This window comes from Chelon labrosus, assembly GCF_963514085.1.
Source record: "Chelon labrosus genome assembly, chromosome: 12".
Classification (NCBI taxonomy): Eukaryota; Metazoa; Chordata; class Actinopteri; order Mugiliformes; family Mugilidae; genus Chelon; species Chelon labrosus.
The window spans coordinates 15273403-15298268 of NC_140345.1; the positions used below are offsets into that span (position 1 = coordinate 15273403).

Below are 24866 nucleotides of genomic sequence, written 5' to 3' on the forward strand. Positions count from 1 at the left end.
TAATTTATGTCCACTTCAGACGCAATTCATTTCAAAATATTTAGCACTGAATACGTTTTTTGCGTCTAACACAATCATTTGCCTCGTCTCATGTAGAATCTTTTTTCAAACCGGGAAAATTATCACTTTGTGATGTTACCTGTCCTTCAACCCTTCCGGCAGGTAGCCTACAGGATTGTTGCTCTGACCTGGGGATCAGTAAAGAAGCCTGCAGCCTCGGTACAGGCGTTCACCGTTGTTTCATGGACAGAAGTTGCTCAGAAATTACAGGTATGGACGAGAGAGAGAGAAACTGTGAATCTGAAATGCTCCATGTGGCTTTGGTCAGATTTTTTCCGACTTTGAGTCGAGGTGAAAACCTGTCATTATTCCTTTAACATCAAAGCTGGCAGCGCAGCAGGGCATGGCCGTGGCACCTGCTCCGAGCGCACAGAGCCATTTTCAGACGGACTTTTTTTTCTTTTTTCTACAAGTCTTAACACACACATGCAGTTTGACCGTGTGGGTCATTTAAAGCCACAGATAATGGATGTGTCGTCCACTACAAGTCCCGTCGTGACCACGGAGGGACACGTGAAGGGCCCCGAGGGGCTGAATCCAGTTTGAAACCCCCAGGTTGGCAGCGGAGGATTTTGCGCATCGCCACTGGTTCGCGTCTCTCTCTCTCTCTCTCTCTCTCTCTCTCTCTCTCTCTCTCTCTCTCTCTCAATGAGATGAACCCTGGCGAAGGAAAGGGTTGGGGCTGGGAGGAATAGCTGGAGGGAGGGATGGCTGAATAACGAGGAGAGAAACACCCACTTCGGACTGACCGAATTGTATCCGGAGCGAAGGAGTGAGAGAAAGAAAGAGTGAGAAGAAAGAGGGACGCTTTGGGAGGCAGCAGCAGTAGCAGTCTTTGGTATTCAGAGGATTTCCTTTGGGGATAGAAGGACGCTTTGAATTGATGACAGGAGAGGTATGAACGCCGATTTCATTCATTGTGTGTGTGAGTCGGTCTCAGGTGCGCGGCGCAACCAGTTCATTTGAATAAATCTGATAGTTTGTCCCACATCTGGCTGAGAAACTTCAATTAAATCAGTCAACACCACTTTGAAAATGATCTGTTTGAGCTGCGGTCAGTGAATCCAACTCTCGGGCTCAAAGGCTGCTTTGAAAATTAAAAAAAATAAAAAAAGAAAATATGTTGATTTAATTAGGTTAAAGGCAGTTGACTCATACTACAGTTATAGCCTTGCCTTTTTCCCCTTAGCTTTTATTTTCTGTGGTCTTTTAATTGGTGCGTGTGCGTAAGGTCGCCATTCTCAGTCGCCCTCAATATGTGTGCAACAACACAGCATTAAAAATAGGCACATTCAGCAACACAAACTGCTTAATTTCAATGAGGCTGACGCCTTCACTCTGGTTTTCATTAACCGAATAACCAGTTGCAAAGTTGCCCTTTGGATTGCAAGAAAGAGGACAAGCAGTCTGGGGACAAAAGAAACATTTGGGTTCAGTGAGAGTTGTACTATCATACGATCACATGAGAAAATGTGTATTTCTCTCTGAGACTGCCTCATCTCCTTTTAGCTCATTCTTCTCTCATGCCTGTTATAGATACTTATTTCAGTTTGATCCTTTTCATTCCATTCATCTTGTCTCCATGCTGACCTATAGAGGAAAAAGAAAATCAATCCTATCTCCTGGAGTATTTTATGCTTATTAAAATGCATTGTCATTTTGCTCTTTTGTCTGAAAAGAAGGAGCTGGTCCTTCTTTTCAGTGCCACACGACTACCTCTATATCAGAGAGAAAAAAAAAAGTTATAGATATTGAAATAACTTTTGCTGCACATGCTGTTCTATTCGTGTGACTCTCTGAGTGAGGTGGGTTACCGGGAGAGAAATGATGAGGTGTCCGCGTGGGGCCATCCTCTGTTTGTGATAATGAGCGGCACACTGGAGAAAAGGTGGAGAAGGGTGAAGATCTGAACAGGGAGTGAAGGGTGAGAGGGGGAGATGAGACAGAAGGGGACAGGAGGGGTGTCGTGCTGGCACTTTTGGTTGGACAATGGCCGTCGTGAAATGTTCCCTTTCTTCACTGTCAGTCAAACTGCCCCGTCCATGTGTCACTCAATCTGTCTCCCATCCTTCTCCAATCGACACTTTTATCTTTTGTCCTTCTCTTCTCTTCTCTCAAACAAAGTCCTCCACTGTTTCACCCCCTCTGTGCTCTGTGTAGGCGGGAGGCTCAGCCGCTGCCCGGCGGTCAGTCTAGACAGTTAAGCTACTGCTCTGTAATTGCAAAAAAAAAGAAAAATAAGTGAATATTAGACGCAAATAACTGACTCCAGATCAGTGACTTGGAGCTGTGTGGGTAAGGTGGGTCTAGTTGACCCTCAGAGTCTGCACAATAGCAGTCAGAGTCCATAACTAGAACCCCCTCTTCCTTTTTGACTCAGTCAGACTTCCTTTTACTTATTTATTTTTATTTTACCTCAGTACTTTGATTTTGCCCTCACTTTCTTATCATGATTCATTTTTTTTTTTTATCTTTATGTCCAGGTCTAGACTGCTGGTTGTGAGGATGTTGTCAAAGGGGAAGATCAGGTGGTGTTTGTGGGCTCCACTGGTGCTGCTGTTCCTCATATCCTGTTACCCCAGCAATGCGCAGGGTCAAGGTGAGTAGATTTTCCTCGTTTTACATTTTTATTTTTCTCTTTCTGCTTGTCACCTAAGCCAAGCACAATTCCACTTCCTTCTCCCCCCCTCTCATGCAGCGCTGCTTTTCCAAGAAGCTCAGATCCTCCTCATTTATCCCACTCGAATCTAAACCATTTCAGGACAACAGGCCATTTGATCCCCCCTCACTCTTCTCTCCTTTCACCCCTCAAGCTACCCCTCACCCTCTCTGACCCCCGCTATCTATCTTCCCTCACCTGACCTCTCTGTCTTTCCTTCTCCTCCTCCTCCGCTGTCTCATTTCTCCATTTGTCATCGCTCTGTTGGATGTGCGGGAGTCAGTCCAATCAGATCATGCTCATGATCATATCACCCTCATATCAAGGTGCCATTTCACCCTATCAGCATGGCAACGCTTGCAACCCCGCTACGCTTCAGAGGAGTTTTAATAAAACTGTCGCAACCGTGCGCTTCACGCTGTGATCATTTGTTGCGCAATGTGCTGCGCAATATATAACTCTCCATGGTGTGCTATGCAATTAACCTCACCTCAGTAGGTCTGATTCAATCAAATCAAGTCTCATCAAGAAGGAGATTGTTGCCTGGTTTGTGCAATATATTTTATTTATAATGGATGTTAAAAATCTGTGTCTGATCTTAATCCAATTGAACATATGTTTTATTATGTCATTGTGTGGCTTTATATTGGTATATAGCGTTAAAATGAAACAGATGTGCTCCTCTCTAATATCTGATACCTTTTAAAACTTTATTGGTTTCAGAGATGCATCGCCCAGTACTCTCCTTTAACCACGTGATTAAGACCACGGGGTCAAATGACTGCGGGACAGAAGTTAATACTTCTTTTACAGCTGTAGTATGGTTTAACTCAGAAAATTTGGCTCATTGCTAAAAATCAGTCCAAGAGATGTGCTGAAGCTTATGCTTATGCAGTGTGTGTTTGTGTAAATTTGTAAATAGTTTTCTATTTTCTTCTGTCTTTAGTCCTTACTTATTCCTGTCCTCACGCTCTGTTTATCTTCAATTATTTTTCTCGTCAGGTCACCCTATTGTATAAGAACTTTTTTCCAGTCTTGATCAGCAGCTCCATAGGTCATGTTTTTCACTGTGAGCCAGTAGAAATGAGAGCCGATACAGTAGTGCCACGCCATAAATTAGGCTGGGATTTGATCCCACTGAATCGCAGCAGAACATGGACGCCCTCAGAGACACCATGGGAGAGTGCCCTGTTCAATCCCTTCATTAGGGAGCGCGTGATAGCCATTCATTTTTTGCCCGCCCGTCACTGTAAGCTGCAACATCTGGTCACAGGGGATTTGAGCTTGAGGATTAGTGTGCGTTCTACTCATGCTGGATGTTTGTATATACAACACAAATGTCTGGATATTGTCAGGAGCTCCCACCAAAGAGTGGGCCAGGCCAGGAGGGGTTTTCTCACCACAAATCATCTGAAAGTCAGACCTAACAAGCGATACGTTCAGCGCAAGAATACACAGATGCATAATTTTACCCTTTTCAAGGACAGCTGTTTCTAGTGTGGCACATGCGTTGCTTTTACCCTTAATTAAACTAGCTAGAGTAAAATCTGAAATTACCTTTTGTGAAATCCTAGCTTTGAGTTTCCATAGTTGGACTTTTTCAGTTTTCCAAAGTTTAAACAGATTTTTCGTTTTGCAGATACTTTAATTATAACCATTAATTATCACTTTAATCTCTGTGATACTTTCAGACAGCAGGAGCACATTTGATGTCTACTCAGCGCATAGTCGACCTTCTTTGGATTCACGCTGATAGAAATTTTGTTAATTGTCAGGTTCAGACATGTAAATCAAACCACACACTTTCAAAACATAATTTTTGTCTGTTATCTGCAAATGAAGAACATAGTGGTGACGGAGCTTATGGTTCATTGCGAAAAGTCTTGCAAACATTCATGTTTGCACTATTACAAACCTGGAAAAAATGCATTATTAAGTTACAGCTAAGCAATTTCTAATAATATAAACAGAAATCTGGATATGAAGGTAGAATGCTAGATCGTCTAATAGGTTCAGAGATTATTTCTAATGAAAACCAGTTTCACATTAAAAGCAATGATTTGGCAAAACCTGTATTGACTTTTATTATGAGGTAGTCACAGAAAGTGTGTTTCTTTTTTTTCTATAAGGTTAGCACTTATTATTACTATACAAAACAAGACAGTGGTCATGGCCAATCAATGATCAGTTTGAATTTTTGCAGAAAGGAACAGGAAGCAAGAAGCAGCTGCATTGAGCTGTTAGATGAAGAGCTGCAAGGAAATATTTGAACTTTTACTTAAAACCAAAAACATTAACCATACAGTAGTACTAGAAACCCAGACCGTGAATGCTCAGGTCATATTTTCTGACAAGTAGGAACTAAAAAGAATGAATCCTGTTGCTAAGGTACACCGATCAGCCACAACATTAAAACCACTGACTGGAGAACATTGACCATCTTGTCACAATTCAATGTTCTGCTGGGAAACTTTTGGACCTGGCATTCATGTGGATATTACTTAGACATGTACCACACACCTAGAACAGACCAGGCACCCCCACCCCATAGCAATGACACTCCTTGATGGCAGCAGCCATCCCCAGCAGGATGCAGCCTGACACAGGCACACACACAAAAACAATTTAGGAACAACTCAAAAAAACATGAAAAACTGCACAAGGTGTTGACCAGGCCTCCAAATTCACTAGATCCCAAACTGATCAAGTGTCTGTGGGATGCACTGATCCCCAGAGAACCCTCCCCTCAGCCCACAGGACCCAAAGGTCCCCACTAACAACATTCTGTTGCCAGACTCCACAGGACACCCTCAGAAGACCCATGTCCATTCTCTGATGAGTCACAACTGAAGAGACCTACACAATATTAGGAAAGTGGTCATAATGTTATGCCTGATCTGTGTAAATGTCATCAGAAAATTCCACGGCCTTACACTCAGTTGCATTTGAGTGGCCTGACAGTATATATTGCCATAAAGTATTGGGCTAAAATTGTCCACTTGGTAGCATTATGTGTTGTGTTGGAGTGTCCTGTCTCTGAATCAGTTTTAGGAAAAAAAGGAGCTGGACACAAAATATATTTTGTTCTTCCTCTGTCTGACCCGTGGGAGTGGCGGTGATACTGTTCTTACTCCAGAAATGCAACAGTGTGCAACAAAGTGAATTATTGTTGTTGTGTTTTCTCTGGCTGTTTCTTCGGCCTCGGAAAGCACTGAAAAGGGAAATGTAAATTTTGTTCTGTGCTCCAACTCAGAGTGTACAAGCAGTGACCCAGCACATGGTGCTGTTTCCAGTGCAGCAGTAACAAAAGCGGGACAGATGACGGTGAATGTCTGCCACCATTACATCTGAACTCTGACTTCATTTTCGGGAATAAGTAATGAGTAATTGCTAATCAGTATTTATTCATTTCATTCAGTCCTGGATGAGTCAGTGAGTCATTGTAAAGAAGCTAAATGTGTGCGTGAGTGTGTGCTTACCGTGTGCATAGTTAATTACGGTGATTGATTTTGTTGATTGGCTGACAGCCCGGGTCAATATCATGCTTCAGGACACATCACAACAGATTATGTGCTTGAGAGCGCGCTTGCAAAGATATTGCACTTTTTTGTATTCATGTGTTTGTGTGATAAGAGTGTGTGGTTAGAGGGCGGCCTGGTGAATTAATATGAGTGAAAGTGTCGGCCGATAATTCCAGCTGTAATGAAGAGGGAGAGAAGCCAATGATGAGAAATTATTTATTCATAAACAAAAGAGAGAATGGGATGGAACAACCTGTTTTGAATTTTAAAAGTGCTAAATTATCCAAACCCCGACTGCTGTCACCTCGCCACTCTGCTGCGGTTGATGGTAATCTGCCTTGTCATAATCATCAGCCACTTTAGACTAAATGGAGCATTGAATCGTCGGAGATGTGATGTGCAGGAGATGTGCTAATTTTGCCCTCTTGTTATTGTCAGAGCATGTAGATAGCGTTCTCTGATTGTAAATAAACAAAATGAACTTAATTGGAATATGAGCTGATGAGGATTTATGGGGATTATAAAGGTTTGGCAATAATTAGTATGGCAACAAAAGGACGGTACAACCAATGTAAAGGGTTTATAGACTATATCCTTCTGCATATCCTCTCTGCACATAGCGCATATGCAAAATAACAGTTCTACAGTGTAGGTACAAATAGTGTCAGGTGAAGTAGCGGCAGTGTGAATAGCGTGAAATGGATATCAAGCATTTTGAAACATAGACGTGCTTTCTAAAATCACAGAGTGGAAGAGTGTGCAGGGCCTGAAGTGACTAAGGTTTGAGCAGATAGATATTGTAGTAGTATACAAAGGTGTGAATTGGCTGCGGGCCCCTGGTTTTCTTAAAATAACTGAGAAAAACTGTCATAGCGGTGAGAAACTGTCACTTGGTTAAAATAGATTTTTACCCAATGTTGCAATTATGGTGAATCATCTAGAAGTACACGAGGCAATCTGCAGGTTTTTTTTATATATAGAAACAAGTTAAAGAGCTTATATTAGGCCAACTGCGCCACATTGTTGGTCAGCCACTTCGAGCACTAGGCAAACATTATAAAAGTGTGTCACACGGTGACACAGCAAAGTAGCAGGAGAAAAGGCCGGTCTGCAAACAAGATGTGTCTGTCTGTTCAGGGACAGCGATTTATGTGGGAGAGAGAGAGCAACTGGTTTGGACTTTGGGATTTTAAGTTTGCAGACCCTTTGCAAGCACAAAAATACTGTGTGACACACTAAAAATAAGGGAAACCCAAAAATAATAATATGGCCTCTGTAAAGAAAACAATACAAAAGTGCTTGAGCTTCTAGCTTTCCCTTTTCGCTTTCTTGAAGTGCAGTTTATAAAGGTTTTCTTGCAACTTGGGCCTAAATTTAGTTGTTTGGGGCGTTATATTTCCGAGTTGTGACACTACCCAAAAGATACTGCTACTATCTGGGAGCATGGAGGAACATCAGAACATTGATGTCCGATTGGTGATATGAGAGGAGGCAGGCCGATTAAAAAATTATTCCACATTATTTATAAGTAAAATAAACAGCAGATATTCCCCAAATGTTGGTAATAGCATACTCTAAGTAGTGCAAATTGTGAAGTATATTGGACATTTACAGTTGCTTGGGGAATAATGACATATTCGACTTTGTTCACTAAAAAGTTTGACTGTCTCTGCGTTTGCCGACCACCTCTTCGATCACCTGAATGCATGAGCTTCTTTAACTGTCTCACTTTGTTGGAGCAGTGTCAGCGTCAAATACGAGAATCAATCATTTGGAGAGCGCATTTCATTAGTTTAGCTTGGCGAGTGTAATGACAGTGGCCTGTTTATAATATGTTTTAAGACCCCATCATCTTCTAAAGATTCATTTAATATCTTATGTATGTTTCGCATCAGTGACCTAAATGGTTTATATTAGAGTAGCAGAATCTGGAATGTAATATTTCCATTTCAAGTTTAATGTCAGTCATTTCCTGCAGAATTAACCCAGCTAAGTATTTTCAGTAGATTTTTTTTTTCAAACCGTCAGTTGGCAGGCTTGCAGAATATTATAGCTTCTTTCATAAGACTGCACATAGGGACGAATCATGCAACAGACTCTTGATATTCATCCAGCCTTTAAAAGAGGTTTCACACACGCACGCACAATGCAGCTGAGAGATGAGCGTTGGGGGAAAAAGGCATCACTTATACAGGTAAGCAATCAAAGGGAGGGAAAAGGCGTCGACTCGCTAAAGCACTGGATTGGAGGGCAGGGGATGGGATAAAAGAGCAGAAGAGAAGTGAAGATGAGAGGCAGTTTAAAGTCAAAGATAAGAAGAGGCGATGTGATAAGAGAGAGGAGCGTTCCACGAGAGCAGCGGAGGACATAAGAAGAGAGAAGCGTTGGAAAGGAAAAGACAGAGTAGAATCAGGTTAAGTGCTATCTCGGTGAACAGAGTAGCTCGACGAACGGGATGCAGACCACATTGTACACACACACGTTCAGGCACACTTCCCCCATCTCCCTCGTGTAGAGTACAGTAGTTATCTTGTGGTGACAGCGTAAGCCAGCAGTTGTCATCCATAAATCCTGAGTATTAGTGAAGCTACTGTAGTCTGAATGCTCAGTGGAGTCAGGGCTTTTCAGGAGGAAGAGGAGGAGGAAACCAAGGAAATAAAAGAAAGAAGGGAAAGGAGAAGATAAAGGAAGAGACGGAAGCATAGCGGAGGAGTCGATGTATGGTTTACGTACTGTAGGTAGATAGAAAATGGGTGAGAAGAAGACAAAGGTGGAATAAGAAAGAAAGGCAGGGACCAGATGTGAAGAGGACATGGAGAGGGGAGGAATGAAACAACTGGCAATGAAAAGAGAGATTGAGAAACGACAGAAGGATCAAATAAGAGAAAGGAAATGCATGAGGCAAAACAGACCAAAGAAAGAGAGTTGATAGGAAGTTGAATAAAAGGATTGTTGAGCGATAAGCATGGAAGAAAACAGGAGAAGTCTCGATGAAGAAGAAAAACATGGTAGAGAAGCGGGATAAAAAGAAGCCAGCGTATAGAGGATGTCGAGCCAGATCAGGAGACGGGATTGGATAGTGAGCATTTACTCATCAACCAGGAATCTCTGCTCCCTTTTACTGCTTCTAATCCTTCGGAAGAGTCGTCTCCTCAAACTGGGGCATCAAACTGTGCTTGTGTCGCTGTAACCCAGATAATGCCAGTTCATACTGGGCCTCCGAGGCTTTTTTCTGGTTCACGCTCCCTACAGAGTCAAGAGATTACTTAAGTTTAGACCTGAAATTAGACCCTTTGATTGAAGGCTCAGCCGCACGACTAGAGAACATGTTAAATACCGTCTTTATAACAATTTGTACAATTTTCACTCCGGGTGGGGGGGTTCACGGAGGCTACGGTGACTCAGGTAATTTACTGGAGCTGAATTTTGTTGCTATGCAGTCGTGAAAAAAAATCTGCCAAATGGTGGGCGTTGCATTTAGTACCTGGCAAGAAGCTCACAGAAGTATCTGTTGCGGTCCTGTTGCTTCCAGTGGCGCAACTCTCTCAGATAAATTGCCTCTTGTCTCTGAGTGTTACACATTGGTATACACTCTTTAAGTTTAGGGCAGGTCTAGCCATTAAGCCAGAGTCTGTGCAGTATTTCCAATAAGTATTTTATTGTGAGACACAGACAGGGGACGTCTAATGGGTTTCACATCTTGGCACTTAGATTCAGAGAGAGTGAGAGTGTGAAATGCGGAGCTCTTGGACGATATTTGTGGCTATACGGCGGTAAACAAGAACAGACTTGTCGGTATGTGAAAGGTAATTTATATCAGACCCTCATGTTCTGTCAGCATCCACAGCTATTACGCCCATATTCATCAATCATAGTTGCTGTCTCTGGATTTGCCTCCAACTTCGCGATACTAACTCATAGCATAAAAAATGGTTAAAGTATTATTTTTTTTCCTAATAATTCAGTCGGTGTGTTCATTCACATGCAAAGCAAAGATCGCGGCATTCACTGCAATTTTCACCCGGCTATTAGTACCCTGTCTGCCAACTCAATTCACCCGCTATCATGAACACTAAACGATACCAAAGTAATAACCTACCCAGCTCTATCGCACACTTAAATTATTCATAGATTCTTATTGTGTGTTGTAATTACACCGTTTCATCCTATGCTATACTATTTGATAAGTGGCCTGATGTGATTACTTAAGAAAGGCAGCAAGCTAAATGTAAAGCTGTAAAGCGCTGTGCTGTACCTCTGCAAAACTTATTTTGACTTTTTTTTGGCCTCTTTAAGAGTTCGGGCTCGACTTTTACCAATGAGGTAATGCCATGACTAAAGCTGTAAGGATGATTGCAGGGAAAAGTTGAAAAAAAAAATAGCTTTAAACTTTTCTTTTTACATAAAAATGGATTTTAATAGTAAAACATGACAACTTTTTCATGTCCAGTTTGGACAGGTTGGGAGAATGACTTTTAACATGCAATTCAGTACAGCTTACAGAACAGACCAGGGACTCTGTTGCCTATATACATGTAGAGGGACATCACCCAGACCCCCTGAAGAGCAGCCTTTCTTTTCAGCTCGGTGTCGTGGCTGCATTTAATTTTTCAGCCGGAATTGAGGTGAAGGTCATTTGGCGACTTACGTCTAGACAGAGACCTAACGACCTGTGACAGGAGCCACCTGCCTCTCAAAGCAGCTATTGCCTTAATTAGCTATAGGAACCGAAACAGATTCCACCAGGCTGTAAACATGTTTATTTCTAGCTGTAAAGTTGGACGTTTAGCATGGAGGTCCATGGGGACTGAACCACTTTTCCTCAAGTCACCCTCCAGTGGTCACTTGAGGAACTCCACTTCCACATTTTTCAGCCACAGGAAATGACAGTTGTCTAAGTGATTTATTTTAAATACTTCATATTTCTCAAACATTGTATTATTGAATGTAAAGGTGTGAATGAATTCCATATTCATTAAATATTCATTCCATTACATTCAATAATACAATGTACAACACTCTCCACTCAGTGGTGTTTTCGTTAGCTAGAACTACAAGCTAGCTGCTATGCTGACATGCTAACTGACTGAATGGTAGTCGGCACAACAGTTTGGCTAAGGAGGTAGCTTTCTAAGTAGTCAATTTGCAGCCCAACAAGATTAAAACTTACTTTAAGGTTTCTTGAAGTCACTTCTAACTTCTTCTTCATTTTTCTTCCGTGGTAAGGACACTTTATGCATTCATACCCTGGCATTGTGTTAAATCAGCAGTAACAGTTTGCATGTCGTGACATGTTTGCTGATGTTTTCAGAAATGACAGAGGTGAATATATTGTAATTTTTATTTTTATTTTTTTGGTAAATTGATGAGTAAAAAAAGTTTGACTTTTCTATTGGCCTCATCTTTTCTTTATGTCTTTGCATTTCCTTTATTGAGTCTACCGGACGGTACCTTGCTGAGCTGTTAGCCTCGACCACATCTTGACCCTTAAATGGTTGCCTCCCAACTTCTGCAATTTAAACGCTGCGCATTTTGTGTTTATGACTTCCCATGTTGCGATGATGTGCTCGCAAGTTCCATTTCAATAACCATATGTAGACAAGTAGGCTGCTGTCCACAGCCCACTATGGGCATGTGAGTACTGATGCAGCAGCTTTGAGCATCTGCCAATATGGATACCAATCCAATACAGTCACTTTCCCTCACTTAAATAACTAAGCTATTAATAATACATTTGTCTGGATGCACTCCTATCAGTGATGCTTCTGTAAATGTTTAACCAAGCTTGTGGTGGCAAAGTTTCCACCACTTCTGTCGCCTCTTAATACACTTTGAATAAATTGCACTCGACCTTTTTGCTATTTTTTCCTCCTTTGACCTTAAAATAACTCCACAGGGCTCACAGGTCTCACTCGTGTTCTAGCTACTGTTCATCTGTGCTGCTCTTGCACGTCTCTTTTTATAAGGTGTCGCTTAAAGTTCGGTTAACCGTTCAGTTTAGGATTATAGTGTTTCTCCAAAAACTGATCCAGAACATTTGGGCAGCATTACGCTGATACAAATGCTGAGTATCCGATCTGCTTGTCCCAGGATAACAGGGGAGATCAGTGTAATTTAATTTAACACGCGGTAATTAACCGCACGAATTTCCAAACTTTCCAACTTACAATACAATTTTGAATATGGATGGCTTAATTTTTATGGGCTTAATGGGATTTTCCGTTGCGAAAGATGGATGTCTGTTCTCACCCTCGAGTGAAAATCCCGAACCGTGCACCTCAGGTTTGTCAACATCATATCACCTATATATTTGTTTGTCTTCCTCCTTCGGCGTCTAATGCACAGGCTTTACATGTCGGCACTCAACACTGTTAGTGACAGATCCCTGTCGCTGTCTCTAGACTGAAGGGCCATCAAACTTTATTACTGCTTCATGGAATTATTTGACATCTAATATTTTCTGCAAAGTTCATTTTCTGCTTCCAGCCAGGGGAATAAGTCAAAACATGTCAGGCTTTGGGCCAGGAACGTTTTCCTGACTCAAACACAACGCGTACCAAAAAATTCTGACCCAATCAAATATAGAGTTGTGACATTTTTATGAGTCACAAAAGTCATTTTTTTTTATAAGAGCACAGATGGAGCTCAAATTGTTTAAAGTGAATTTGTAATTTATTAAGTTGATTCTTTATTAAGAACGCACTTAGAGATATTTATGCTATCCTGACTTCTGGTTTAATGAAGGATCATTGGTTTGATGAGTTTCATGAGTGCTGACAGATAAAGTGGCTCTGTATTAGCAGTGTCATCACATTTAGGGATGACAGTGTTCGCTCATTTACAGAAACAGATTAGAAATTAGCATTCTTCGTAGTCAAACTAACATAGACTAACAGGATAAAAGTGTGAAGCTGTGATACGTGACATGTGTTGCAGACATAAAGGTTATGTCAACGACTTTTGTTTTCATCTGAGGTGAATTATTCCATAATACTACATTATGATCATCTCTGCTCCCGCTTCCCATATTCCCTCTGTCTTCTTTCTAGCTGCCTGTCTCTTTGTCAGTAAATTAGAAACAGTCAAATTCCCTTCCACCACACTTTGATTCTATAAAATGTCCTGTCTGTGTTTGTAATAAACCAGTCTGCACAAACGCAGACTCATGCTGAGAACGACTGCTGTCACCATTTTTTTTTTTTTAACAGGACACTGTACAGATCTGTTTTCATTGACACAAGGCTGCAAACTATAGTGAGCTGCTGAGAATGCTCCTGTACATCAGTAATTTCTCCATTATATATATATACTGTACAGCAGAAACGTGCACCTACACACTGGCACAGGTACAAACATCTGCTCTTGATATTACTGTTTTGTAACGTAAATGAATTATTTTATTTCCTACAAAGGGAATTTGACTGGTTTCCTCTGAACCTTTGTCTTTTAAAATCTTTTTTTCATGCTGTGTTGAGCTGAAGCTGAGCTCCACACCACGCTGACCTGCTTTAATGTGTTACTCTCGTGGTTGCGGGAACTTCAAAATTGAAATTCACTCAAGCCTCTCTCTATCTTTCTGCCCAGGCCATCATTCATTTCCTTTTCGTGTCGCTTTCACTGGCAGCTTTTTGTGGCAGATTTTGCGGTGTGGGTTTCATATACTGTATCTGCTGACTTTCTCTATTGTTGATTGATGTCTCGGGACGTTTTAATTAATATCACGTTGTTTGATCATCAACATATTATTCATTTCCAGTCATTCCCTCTGCTTTATTGAAGCTGATTTAACTGTCTAATTGTTCTTCAGTTCCAGCTCCGAGGAGGCTGCGCTTCAAAGCGCTGAGCCCAAGAAAACTCCTCGTTTCATGGAAGGAGCCCAAAGGAGACTTTGACAGCTATCTGTTTCTCTACAACAGTATACCAGGTAGGAGGTTTTTTCCTGTATAGACACATGCACAAAACATACACACACACATAAAGAAAACACTTCTGCGTCAAAGGGAAGTGGAACTTAGCTTTGAGACTCTGCAGGAAGGATCCCATTATGACGAGGATTTTTTCAGTCTGTCACGGGGGATTTTGTAATTTACTTCTTATCAAAGCTCCTTTGAGGGGATTACACTCGGGAGATGTTGTGGAGGGCTCAGAGTTTGTCCTGCACCTCTGCCAAGTTTGAGACAAGGGAGTGGTTTTGCTGCGTATGCGGAGCCTGTCAGCAGATTTCAAAAATGGTACTGATAGGTGTATAGGACAGTAGTACCTTCTGTACCAACTCATGATGGGTTTCAGTCCAGGACAGCTGAATGACACCCAGAGTAGTGACTCATTCAGTATCAAACTACACTGAACTAAGTTTTAGGCCTGACGGACGGCTGGCGTCCTGCTTTTATCCTGAAACTGTCACAAGTTGATCAGCGTGCAAACAAGGAGCAGGACCTTGTCTCTTCCGAGCACGCACAGCGTAGTAGTAATCACTCTAATTACCACTGACGTCTCCTTCATCATGTAATCACAATGCACCTACATTCTCAGCCGTACATCTCCCCCACATCAATTCCTTAACTATTGCCATGCCGCTGCCCTCCATTATTAAAACCACACTAGATGCTGCAGACGGCTCTTTTATAGCCAGCGGGGAAAAAAAAAAGAAAAGAATAAGTAGGACTGAATAAGCACTCTGTAACATAAACCTCGCAAACAACGCTTCGAGAGAAACGCCTCGCCTGACAATTTCTTGGTGCCTCCGACAGCTGAAAAGAGAACTAAAACTCAAATTTACGGCCACTTCCTTCTCAGGGAGGAGTGCAGCAGTAGCTCACTTTTATTTAGCAAATGCAGTAAAAGAAGAAAACTTGCTGCATCCGTACACTATGTGGTTGATGAAGGACAAAAGAACCTGTGTCCTGATATCAGCTCAGGCTGTCCTTTACTGTGTCAGAGTCAGATGAGGTGAACTACAGGCACAGTAAAGCTTCAGACCGGCTGAAGTGCTTTTCTTGAGAATAAAACATAGATGTGGAGCAGGCTGTCAGAATGGCAGCTAATGAGGGTTCATGTTTGTGTCAAAATGACGAGCTCGGTTTAATGCTTAGATTCCTTGATGCGTTTTTTACATTTTTATTCACCTTATTGCACCACAAACTGTTGTATTAAACAAACAAAAGGTGTTCTCTGATGGACTTGAATAAAAACAAGGACTTATTGAATGTCTTTCCAAATAGCCTGCCAACAAATCAGAAATTCAGATAGCGTGTGTTGTGTCCTGTATGCGCATTTATGTATTTGCGTGTTTGTTTTTAGTGCCAGATTATTATTCATTTAAATCTCAGTGGGGATGAAGTCAAACGCAGCTGAAAAAGTTCCATTCGTATTGTACGCAGCTGAACATTTAGAGGAATCATTTGGGTGTCTTTGGCTTTTCAAGGGCTGAAAGGTACAAGAAATGAGGAGGGGAGGAAAGTTGTGATCTCTGAGGTTTAAGATGAATCGTGTTGCATTTCCACCAGTAGAGCAGGAGAATGTGTGTAGCATTCGTAATATTACGACATACTGTATAGATAGACTTTTTGTCCCATCAAGTGATATATAAAATGTTGACAGCCAGTCAGGGTGAGTTGTTGTTGTTGGTTTACAACAAGCGCTACTTTATTGGATCCAGAACAAATCAAATTTGGGACTTTCTGACTTTCTGAAAAAACAAACAAACAGCTGGAGAACATCAACAGCACTGAGGCTCTAGATAACAAACAGAATGGTTGAGTAAGAATCTCTGGACTGGACTGTCTCATCTGCTGCGTGGGAGACCCCAAAGCTCCCGAAGGTCCCATACAAAAAAGAAAGAGCTCAGGGAAGCAGCTGTGCGCAGGCAGAGAAGAGACGGCAAATGAGATGCATATTTCCAAACCCAAAAAGTGAATCTTTATTCATAAAATCTTCTTGTTTTCTTTTTTGTAAAAAAAAAAAGAAAAAAAAACTTATGGAAAACACTTTTGAGAAAAGATAAATCTCACTTTGTGTCGTTTGTCCAGGTTTTATCGCGTGGCGTATTCTGGGCCTTAATGCGCATCGAACCTTAAACAGGCTACAGGGGGGCAACAACAGTCTCATTTCACAGCCGATAATAAACTTCACACTCACACTCACGGTTCATGACGGCAAAAGCTGATGCCATGAAATTGATTTTAAAGAAGAAAACGGCATTAGACTGAACAGCGTATCTACAGCCTGTGTTTGGTGAATGAGGTCTCAGGTATTTTCAGAAACTGACACACGGTGTTCTTCGTCTGTGTGTTATAGACTATGGTTGTTGTTGTACGTTTGGCTCGTGGTCTTGTCATAAAGGCTTTTTGGTGTCGCTGCATTTTATTTTGTCTGTCAAAAGAAAAACAACACGGCTGTATGTGCTCTCTTGTATCAGACATTTGTGGTGAAGCACTCATGTTAAGCAAAATATCATGGAATTCATTTTCTTGTATTGATTCTGCTTTGTGTGAAACAACACTACTTATCACACTTAATGCAGAGAAATTATAAGTTTAACAGAGTTCTCCACAGTTTCCACTTTTGGCTGTTGCAGAAAAAAAAACTCAGATTTGTAAAGGATTTCAGATCAATTAAAGGATTAATTCATTAATTCAGAATAAGGAGAACTGCCCTGTGCACTGTTTGTTGTAGAGAGTTAAAAGAACGCTGATATCCTTACCAGTGTTGCCAGACCTGGACGTTCTTTTACTTTTTAACTGGGCGGTTTTGAATTTTATTTTGCGGCTATAAGTAGTTTTGATTTAAATTTAAGCTGGTTTGGTATAAATTTGGGTGGATTTTCCAATTTAGTTTTTAATGCTAATTTAAAACAAAAAGGGCTACACTAATCTAAGCAATATGGAAAGTCAATGCACCAAACAAAATATCAATATCTAATATTTTCTGGTGGGCGGCACAGTGGCGAGGTGGTTAGCACTGATGCCTCACAGCGAGAAGGTCCCGGGTTCGAATTAATGGACCGACTGGGCCTTTCTGTGTGGAGTTTGCATGTTCTCCCTGTGTCTGCGTGGGTTCTCTCCGGGTACTCTGGCTTCCTCCCACCATCCAAAGACATGCTCATTAGGTTGATTGGTGATTCTAAATTGGCCGTAGGTGTGAATGTGAGTGTGAATGGTTGTCCGTCTCTCTGTGTTAGCCCTGCGACAGACTGGCGACCTGTCCAGGGTGTACCCCGCCTCTGGCCCGATGACGCTGGGATAGGCTCCAGCAGACCCCGCGACCCTTCACAGGAACAAGCGGTTAAAGAAGATGAATGAATATTTTCTGATAACACTGATGCTTACCATGAAAACAGGGACAAACTGATTCTGTCCAGCATTAATCTCTGAGGCCCAGTAATTAACATCATGCATCTCGTTTGTTTCGCCTAAAAACAAGCAGAAATGTACAAATATTAAACTGTGGTAGGACAGGTATTTGTAGCTGCAGGTTTACCAGGGAGCTGTATATGTGAAGTGCTGCATGAATGACAGCCACAGCATCTAATTCATCATGAGATACAACAACTAGTAATTTGCCTTGGTGTGAGGTTTCTACAGATAACATACGTACATTGTATTAATTGTGGTCTTTTATGGGGCTGGTTGGTCTGTTTCTGAGTTGGACATGACAGGTTACACCTCTGGGTCTTTTTCAGTACAAAATGCAAATGAGAGAGGATGAGTCATGCATCAAGTGTGCTGAAGAATGAGGACAGATCTTCCCATTAAAGGTTTTAAACAGGTGTTTGCAGGTGAACTCTCAGGTGATCCTCGACGTTGCCAGCTAATATACATGTAGATCACGCAGAATGTTTGGTTAGGTGAAGGAAGTGCTATAAAGAAAGTTTAAAGAAAGCCTTGAGGAAGACAAAACATGAACTCTCGATGACTTCAACAGTTGACATGTGGTGACCAAGTGAATGTTGACACCTCCACTTGAGCCCTGATGTTTGAGTCCTGATTGATGGCAGTCTGATTCGCCTGCACGAACTCAGCTTCCAGTTTGTGGAGCTGATCAATGCCGTTACCTCACATGATCTGTAGTCGCCTTCAGAAGTTCAGAAGGATTTATCTTCCTTCTCCCTCAGGTGCCATTAGTCATCAGGCTGCAGGGACGGGGAGCAGAGGAGCTGAGGAAGTGCTTGCTCACACACACATACAGAGAAACTTTATTGATGGCTGGATTGATTGCAGGGTCGAGATTAAAATGGGGCAATAATGTGACCTGTTGGCCTGATGGGGATTAACGGCAGAGGGGAGCACACACACACACACACACACATGCGCACACACACTATTGTTTCTTTGTGTAGAGCCACTGCCTATTTATGGGCAACCGAAAATAAAAAATGGAAAAAATCGAATCTAACTCTAACCTTTATTCTCTGTCAGAGCTATCAGCAAAACAGTATCCATCCATTTGAGTGTTTGTGCAAAGGTACATGTACAATGTCTTCCTCCGTGAAAATGCATACACAAACAAGTCCACCATAATACCCAATGTGTCGACCTTGAACTTAACGTTTGCCTGCCTACAGAACGGAGAATATTAATCAGCTCTTCTGCTGAATTAACGTCAAATTGCCTCGGCCGTGAGAATACTAATACGCCAACGCGGCAACAAGTAATGAACAACACGGATCAAAAACACCCCTGAGTCTAACCTCTGCCTCTCTTCTTCTTCTTCTCTCTGTCAGGTGGTCAGCAGAGGGAGATCATAGTATCTAAATCTGACACCAGGGTGTTGATAACAGACTACAATCCTGCTAAAGACTACATTTTCAATGTCATCGCTGTCAGTGGCAGCGAGCAGAGCAGACCACTTCAGGGCAGATACAAAGGTTGGTTCACGCGTTTTAGTTTTGACTCCTGTTCTGTCCTACTGCCGTGCTCTTGTCTTCTCTGGTATATTCTGCGCTGCTGTAATGTTCACTCAAATATTTTCTACCTCCTTCATGTCTGTTCTCTTCTTGTTTGTGTGTCTTTCCACTTTGTTCTTAGTGTACTTTCCTGTCTTGTTTCTTCTTGGTACCTCATTTTTTTTCCCTCCTCTGCCTTCCTCTTGATTTCCTTTCTTCTTGTCGCATCTTATTTTCTGTGTGTTTCCTCTCTTCACCACTTCTACCCTCTGCCGCTTTCTTTCTCTTGTTGTTTAGTGTCTATGTACGGGACTTCTTCATCAGTACATACAAACCCAGATAGAACATGACTCTTTAAAATGCCGGATTTTAGCATATGAGTGTCCTGCTAATATACGAATGATCTGTTCTGTCTGTAGCAGGTGAAAGAGGTGAGGATGACGGACGAGACAAGACTGAGCCTCAGAGGCTGACTGATTCAGTCGAACCTCCCGAGGACGGCAACGAGATCTCCGGAGGTAGGACAAAACATTCACAAACACCGTCTCTAGGAGAGGAGGGTCTTCACAAATCTTGAGCTCGCTTGAACGCATACATGAAATGAATAGCGCTGATGAGTTGGACAATCTTTAAAGAGCCCTCCAGTAGGAAAACCTGCTCCATACTGTAGATCAGAAAGCCAAAAATATGAGTCTGGGTGTCTGTCTGTGTCCAGCTGGATCTGACTTTGAAGTGTTTCTCCCATGCAGAGTTTACGTGCAGCGAAATCCACCTTTTAAAGCAGACAGACATCGGCCTGATGGTCTACTCACCCAGCTAGTGAGAGCAGAGAAGCCAAAACCATCCACGTCTTGCAGGCGAATCATTCACAACTGCACACGACTGTATAACTCCTGATATTAGTCGAGCGAACCACACTGTCTGCTTGTGTCTGTGCGGTTGCCTTTTAATTTGAGCCCCCTCTCTGTCTGGTTTTCTGTGCATTTATGACTGAAACCGAGATGTTCTTTCAGTTGGCAGCGCTAATGTCCACATATTTAAATGCCCCATATTTCAACCTCTTTTCTGTGCAACACGAGAGAAGAAAGGAATTCATTTTCTTTATTAAGAGCGTGCTCGCATAGCAACTGTCCTCCAGCTGTTGATTTCTTTCCCATAAGCGAGACTTCCGCGGGGAATCTTTAGCTGCAGAATAATTGATCATTGTAATCAGGTTTTCTGTGTGTACGTGTGTGTGTGTGCGCGTATGAGAGGAAGACAAAGCAGGCTCAGGCACGAACAAGGCTCGCGGGCAGATTTGAGCCACTGTAACTGCTGCCGATGTGTGAACGCAATCGTTTTTACACGATTTAAACATCACTTTCTGTGGCATTTTTACTCTAGCTTTCTAGCCTGAAGTGTACACAACGGCAGAATCTCATTACTCTGTGGAAGTATATTTGCTTTAGGTTGGCTTATTATTTGGGTTTTGAGTGTCTGATCATTCATCATAGGCCCCTGAAAGAATGCAGCAGCTTGGAGATGTTCACAAAGTTGTGATTATTTAATATAGTTTAGAGATCCAGCCTCCATTTAACTTAACTGTGCGTTATCATTTTTAAGGAGGTTATAGGAGCCAAAATATAGTAAACTGCAAACTTAGTACAGTATTGACTGTAACCTCTAATCACACTAAACATGTCTTGTTATTGTGTATTTATCAAAAGTAGAGTATTGGATTCACAATAAATTATGTGCAACACCTATATTGTGTTTCTACTAATTTTCATATATTAGTTTTCATTTCAGAGAAAGATGCCATGCTGTCACTGTAGCAAACAAAGAGTATTAAAAGATGAACCGACGCTTTCATGAATAATTTAAATATTCTGTGGTGTTTTTCCAGAGATGGAAATTACGATGAATTTGTTTTGAGCTTTACGCTGACTGACTTTCTGCTTCACTGTGGCCTTTACAATCGTGTCACAAATCCAGCAAATCAATCAGAAAAGGTGTGGTGATGTGTTTTTGTTGCTTTTCGGAAAGCCACATTAACTTTTGATTTTCGCTTCCCGAAATTGCGGCGAGCGTTACGACGGCGTGTGTCAAAGCAGAGCTGAGGCTGTAATGGTTTTTTGGCAAATGTCGCAGCTGTGCTTCACATCTGGCGGCGGAATTGCCAAAAAACTATCGCAAATCCGTCTCAAATCAGACACTTAAACTGCCGCTGAACCCAGGCTGAAGATGCGTCGTACTACATCCTCTGTCTCTCCCTCTCTCTCTCTTGCACACACACCAGATTTAGATCTTTGATGTTCCGCTCCTCTTCTTCTTTGTTTCTCCCTCGCTGCTGTCCTCCTCCTCCTCCTCTCCTTCCTGTCAGTAGGCAGATTATAAAGCTGGATTTCCTTCCGTGTGCCGTTATCAGAGCCACTCACCATTCATTGCAGCAGAGGTGACCTTGATTGGTGTTCTGCCTCCTACCTGTTGGGGATTATAATAATATCCTGCTGTGCCTGGGTAGAGTTTGGGAACATGCTCTCTGTGTGTGAGTGTCTGTGTGTGCAGCTTTGTGTAGTGATGATAATAATGTGTCACCGTGGATCAATAGAGGACGCTCTTTTATTTTGTGCTGTAAGGTGTAACTGCCTCCCGCTCACCCCCTCTATCACGCCCCGTGTGTGTATTTATGTTCTACAGTGATAATAATGTCCCACCGAGCTCCGCCGAGATGGCAGTGCATGATGTATTAGAAAGTCTGTGTGTGTGTGTGTGTGTGTGTGTTCGTTTTGTGTGTTTGTGTGTATATTAGCAATGCCAACCCAGTCCAACATTGCTTTGTTTCAGAGTAGTAATCAGCTTTCTTTCTTTCATGTCGGGGTCGGTTGTTACAAAACCTTTCATTAACAGCTGGCTCACACTCCCATCTCTTCTCTGATGTGTGTGTCTCTCCTTCTTTGTGTTCAGACATCTGACAAGTCGGTTACGTTCTTGCGCTCCATCCTGCTGTGTGTCACACCTTCGTCGGTGTTCGGAAAGAAATTACTGTTTTTTTTTTGTTTTTTTTTAAGGGAGAAGCAGTTTTAGTAAAATAGTTTTCCCTGAAATATACTGAACACCTCAAGCCAAGGTCAAAAATAGAAAACTGTGTTTATGAGCACATTAGTTAGGGTGGATTGAAGTTGGGTGGATGGGTTTCAAAGTAGAGGGAAGAGGGCCATTAGCTAAAGGCAGAACCATGAAACTTCCTCCACTCTCAGCAGAAACTACTTTAGCCGCCCACTTTTCTTCTAAAGATACTCTACAAATTACTTAACCATATCTTGCAGAGCATAAGCACAGGCTGCTTAACTAAACACGGGCCGTCCATTCCGGAAGCTTTAGATGAAAGAAAGTTTCTGTCTGCTCTTGGAGTGTCATTGACTGACTCTGCAGCAAACAGGAGAGGCTCCTAAAGTGATATTTTACATCGGCTGGTTGTTTTTCGCCTGCCCGACTCATTTGCGGGTCTGCACCGCAAAAAAGTCGATAAGTCAAATCATTGGTCAGCCGCTCGTGGCTCAAATTGGAGAGGTGACTGACAGCTTCTAAATCAATCCGGTGGATTCGGCTGCTCGCTGCCGGAAGATGTGAAGACAATTCCTTTCTTCCTTGAATATACGTTTCTAAGTTGAAGTGTCTGACAAAAGCAATATAAACAGTGTGTCGTGCTGCAAAGATTTTAAAACTTTTGTGCAGGATAGGAAATGTTTACAGAGTCTGCACGTTTTCCGTTCCTATATTGTCAAACCAAGTTCTTTCTCACACGCCCACGAGGACGAGTAACATCAGAGAACCATTATTACGGTGAAGCATAATTCCTGTATCCCTTTCCCCAACCTACAGTAACTACTATAAATACACAAGACACCTACTGTGTCTTTCCTTACAAACGATAATTGTAAATTAAACACAGCGACATGTGCAGAGCTTTGATCGTTACACAGTTCAAAAAGAAGATTTATTTTTTTTTTCCTGTGGATGTGAAGGCTGGAGATGACTCATAAAGCAGCAGAGACGAGAAGCAGAGCATCTATAATCATATCTCAGCAGGTCCGCAACCAAAAAGGAGCTTCTCTGTGTATGTGTGGGTTCAGCCAGGTCACAGTGCTCTGGTCTTAAGTATTCACTTAATTCACATGTGAATTATGTCTTGTAGATAAAAAACTGCTTCTTCTGATCCATCTGGTCTTTTTTTTTTTTTGTCTTTTCAAAGACTCGGCCGGTAAAATAATAAAACAATACAAAAAAAAAAAACACACCCACATTCGTCGTTTAAATATTAATCTCTGTAAGAAAACTTTCTGGACAGATCTGATGGAACTGGATATAAAAAGGCCGATCAGGTAGAACAAAGGCAGCACGTCATAACTCTTGTATTACTGAGAAATAATGATAATGAATAATTAAAAATTAAAAAAAAAAAAAATGTGTTCTGCTCCTTCTCAGCTGGAATGCCGAATAAAACACGTCATATGTTCACTTTCCACTCTTTTTTTAAAGTTTTTATCTTTGTCCAACAAAAGACTCGCTTGGCTGTTTAATCAACTGGCTGCACTGCTCTTCGCTCATACTTTACTCTCACAATCCAAAGTGTTCAAACGTCCACATCTAATTTTTTCCTCTTTAGACTGAGACAGAGAGGCAGAACAAATACTGTGTAATCCTAATGCACACGGGCCCCGAATGACATCACTTCACGAGGTTGCCATCGTTGTTCCCTTGATTCAGTGGATCCAGAGGAAATTATGCCTGAGCGCTTTCAGAAGCTTTATTTTCTGTAAGATGACGTAGCTCTAATTCCTTCCTCCCACTTAATTATTGTTTTACAGTGCATCACGGCGCCCTATGGATGATATTTACCGTGCCACAGTAAGCAGCTCGGGGGATTTCTTATATCTGCACGTCAATCCCTTTGTTGCTATTATTATGAACTCTCCAATAATAATCCACGAGCTATAAACTGAAGGTTTCGCTTTGCATTATGTGCTGTTTTAACGGCTGGCTGTTGAAGCTGCTGCTTCAATCCCATTTCATCCAAAGTCAGTGAGGAATTCTGCGGCCAGTAGTAATAAATATCTATTTTTTTGCTTAAGAAAGCAAGACCAAATCCATTAGTGGTCCCCTGAGTGAGACAGTAATATATTTTCTTTGGAAATTGGCCCTAAACAATGTTTCTTCAAAAATAATAGCTGCTATTTAGACAGCTGTGAAATATTAGATTAGTGGAGAGCTGTGTGCATGTGTGTGTGTGTGTGTCTTTAGGTGTGTCCATATTTGTTACAGATGTGGGTCAGTAGCCTCCAGTAGTAAAACAGGTGGTTGTCACCCCGACAATAAAGATCTAACAGATAATGTGATACTAATCAGACTTTAATGCTACTTTGTTGGATGGACCTCAGAGATAGAAAACAATAACAATAGCTTGTGACAAAATCTAATTTCTGTGCACTGACACCGAGTTTAAACCCTCAGCTTACTTTAGGAATCACTCTAAATAGATTACAACTCTTAACTTCTAACTTCTACAAACTACATTTCAACACATTTTAACTGACACACTATGTTTTTGATGCTCTATTTATCACTACTCGTATGTGTTTGTGCACATATTGTAGATTCATAATAAGGCACTGATGCCTCTTTAGACTGCTTAAGCTAATTACAAGATAATTCCTGTTTTTTAAAACCCAAGTCCCTCTTTCTTTTTCCCATTTTTGTGTCT

General features: G+C 41.7%; 1 protein-coding gene across 1 annotated transcript in view; it reads left to right on the forward strand.

Annotated features, from left to right (window-relative positions):
• The first annotated feature begins 848 nt into the window (after positions 1 to 848).
• col14a1a (collagen, type XIV, alpha 1a) overlaps positions 849 to 24866 on the forward strand; it is a 125901-nt gene continuing 101883 nt past the window's right edge. The window contains exons 1-5 of the mRNA XM_084556795.1: positions 849 to 955; positions 2544 to 2659; positions 14048 to 14164; positions 18962 to 19105; positions 19543 to 19641. Coding sequence (XP_084412921.1) covers positions 2566 to 2659; positions 14048 to 14164; positions 18962 to 19105; positions 19543 to 19641 — 454 coding nt within the window. The 5' untranslated portion in view covers positions 849 to 955; positions 2544 to 2565. The remainder of the gene's footprint in view (positions 956 to 2543; positions 2660 to 14047; positions 14165 to 18961; positions 19106 to 19542; positions 19642 to 24866) is intronic.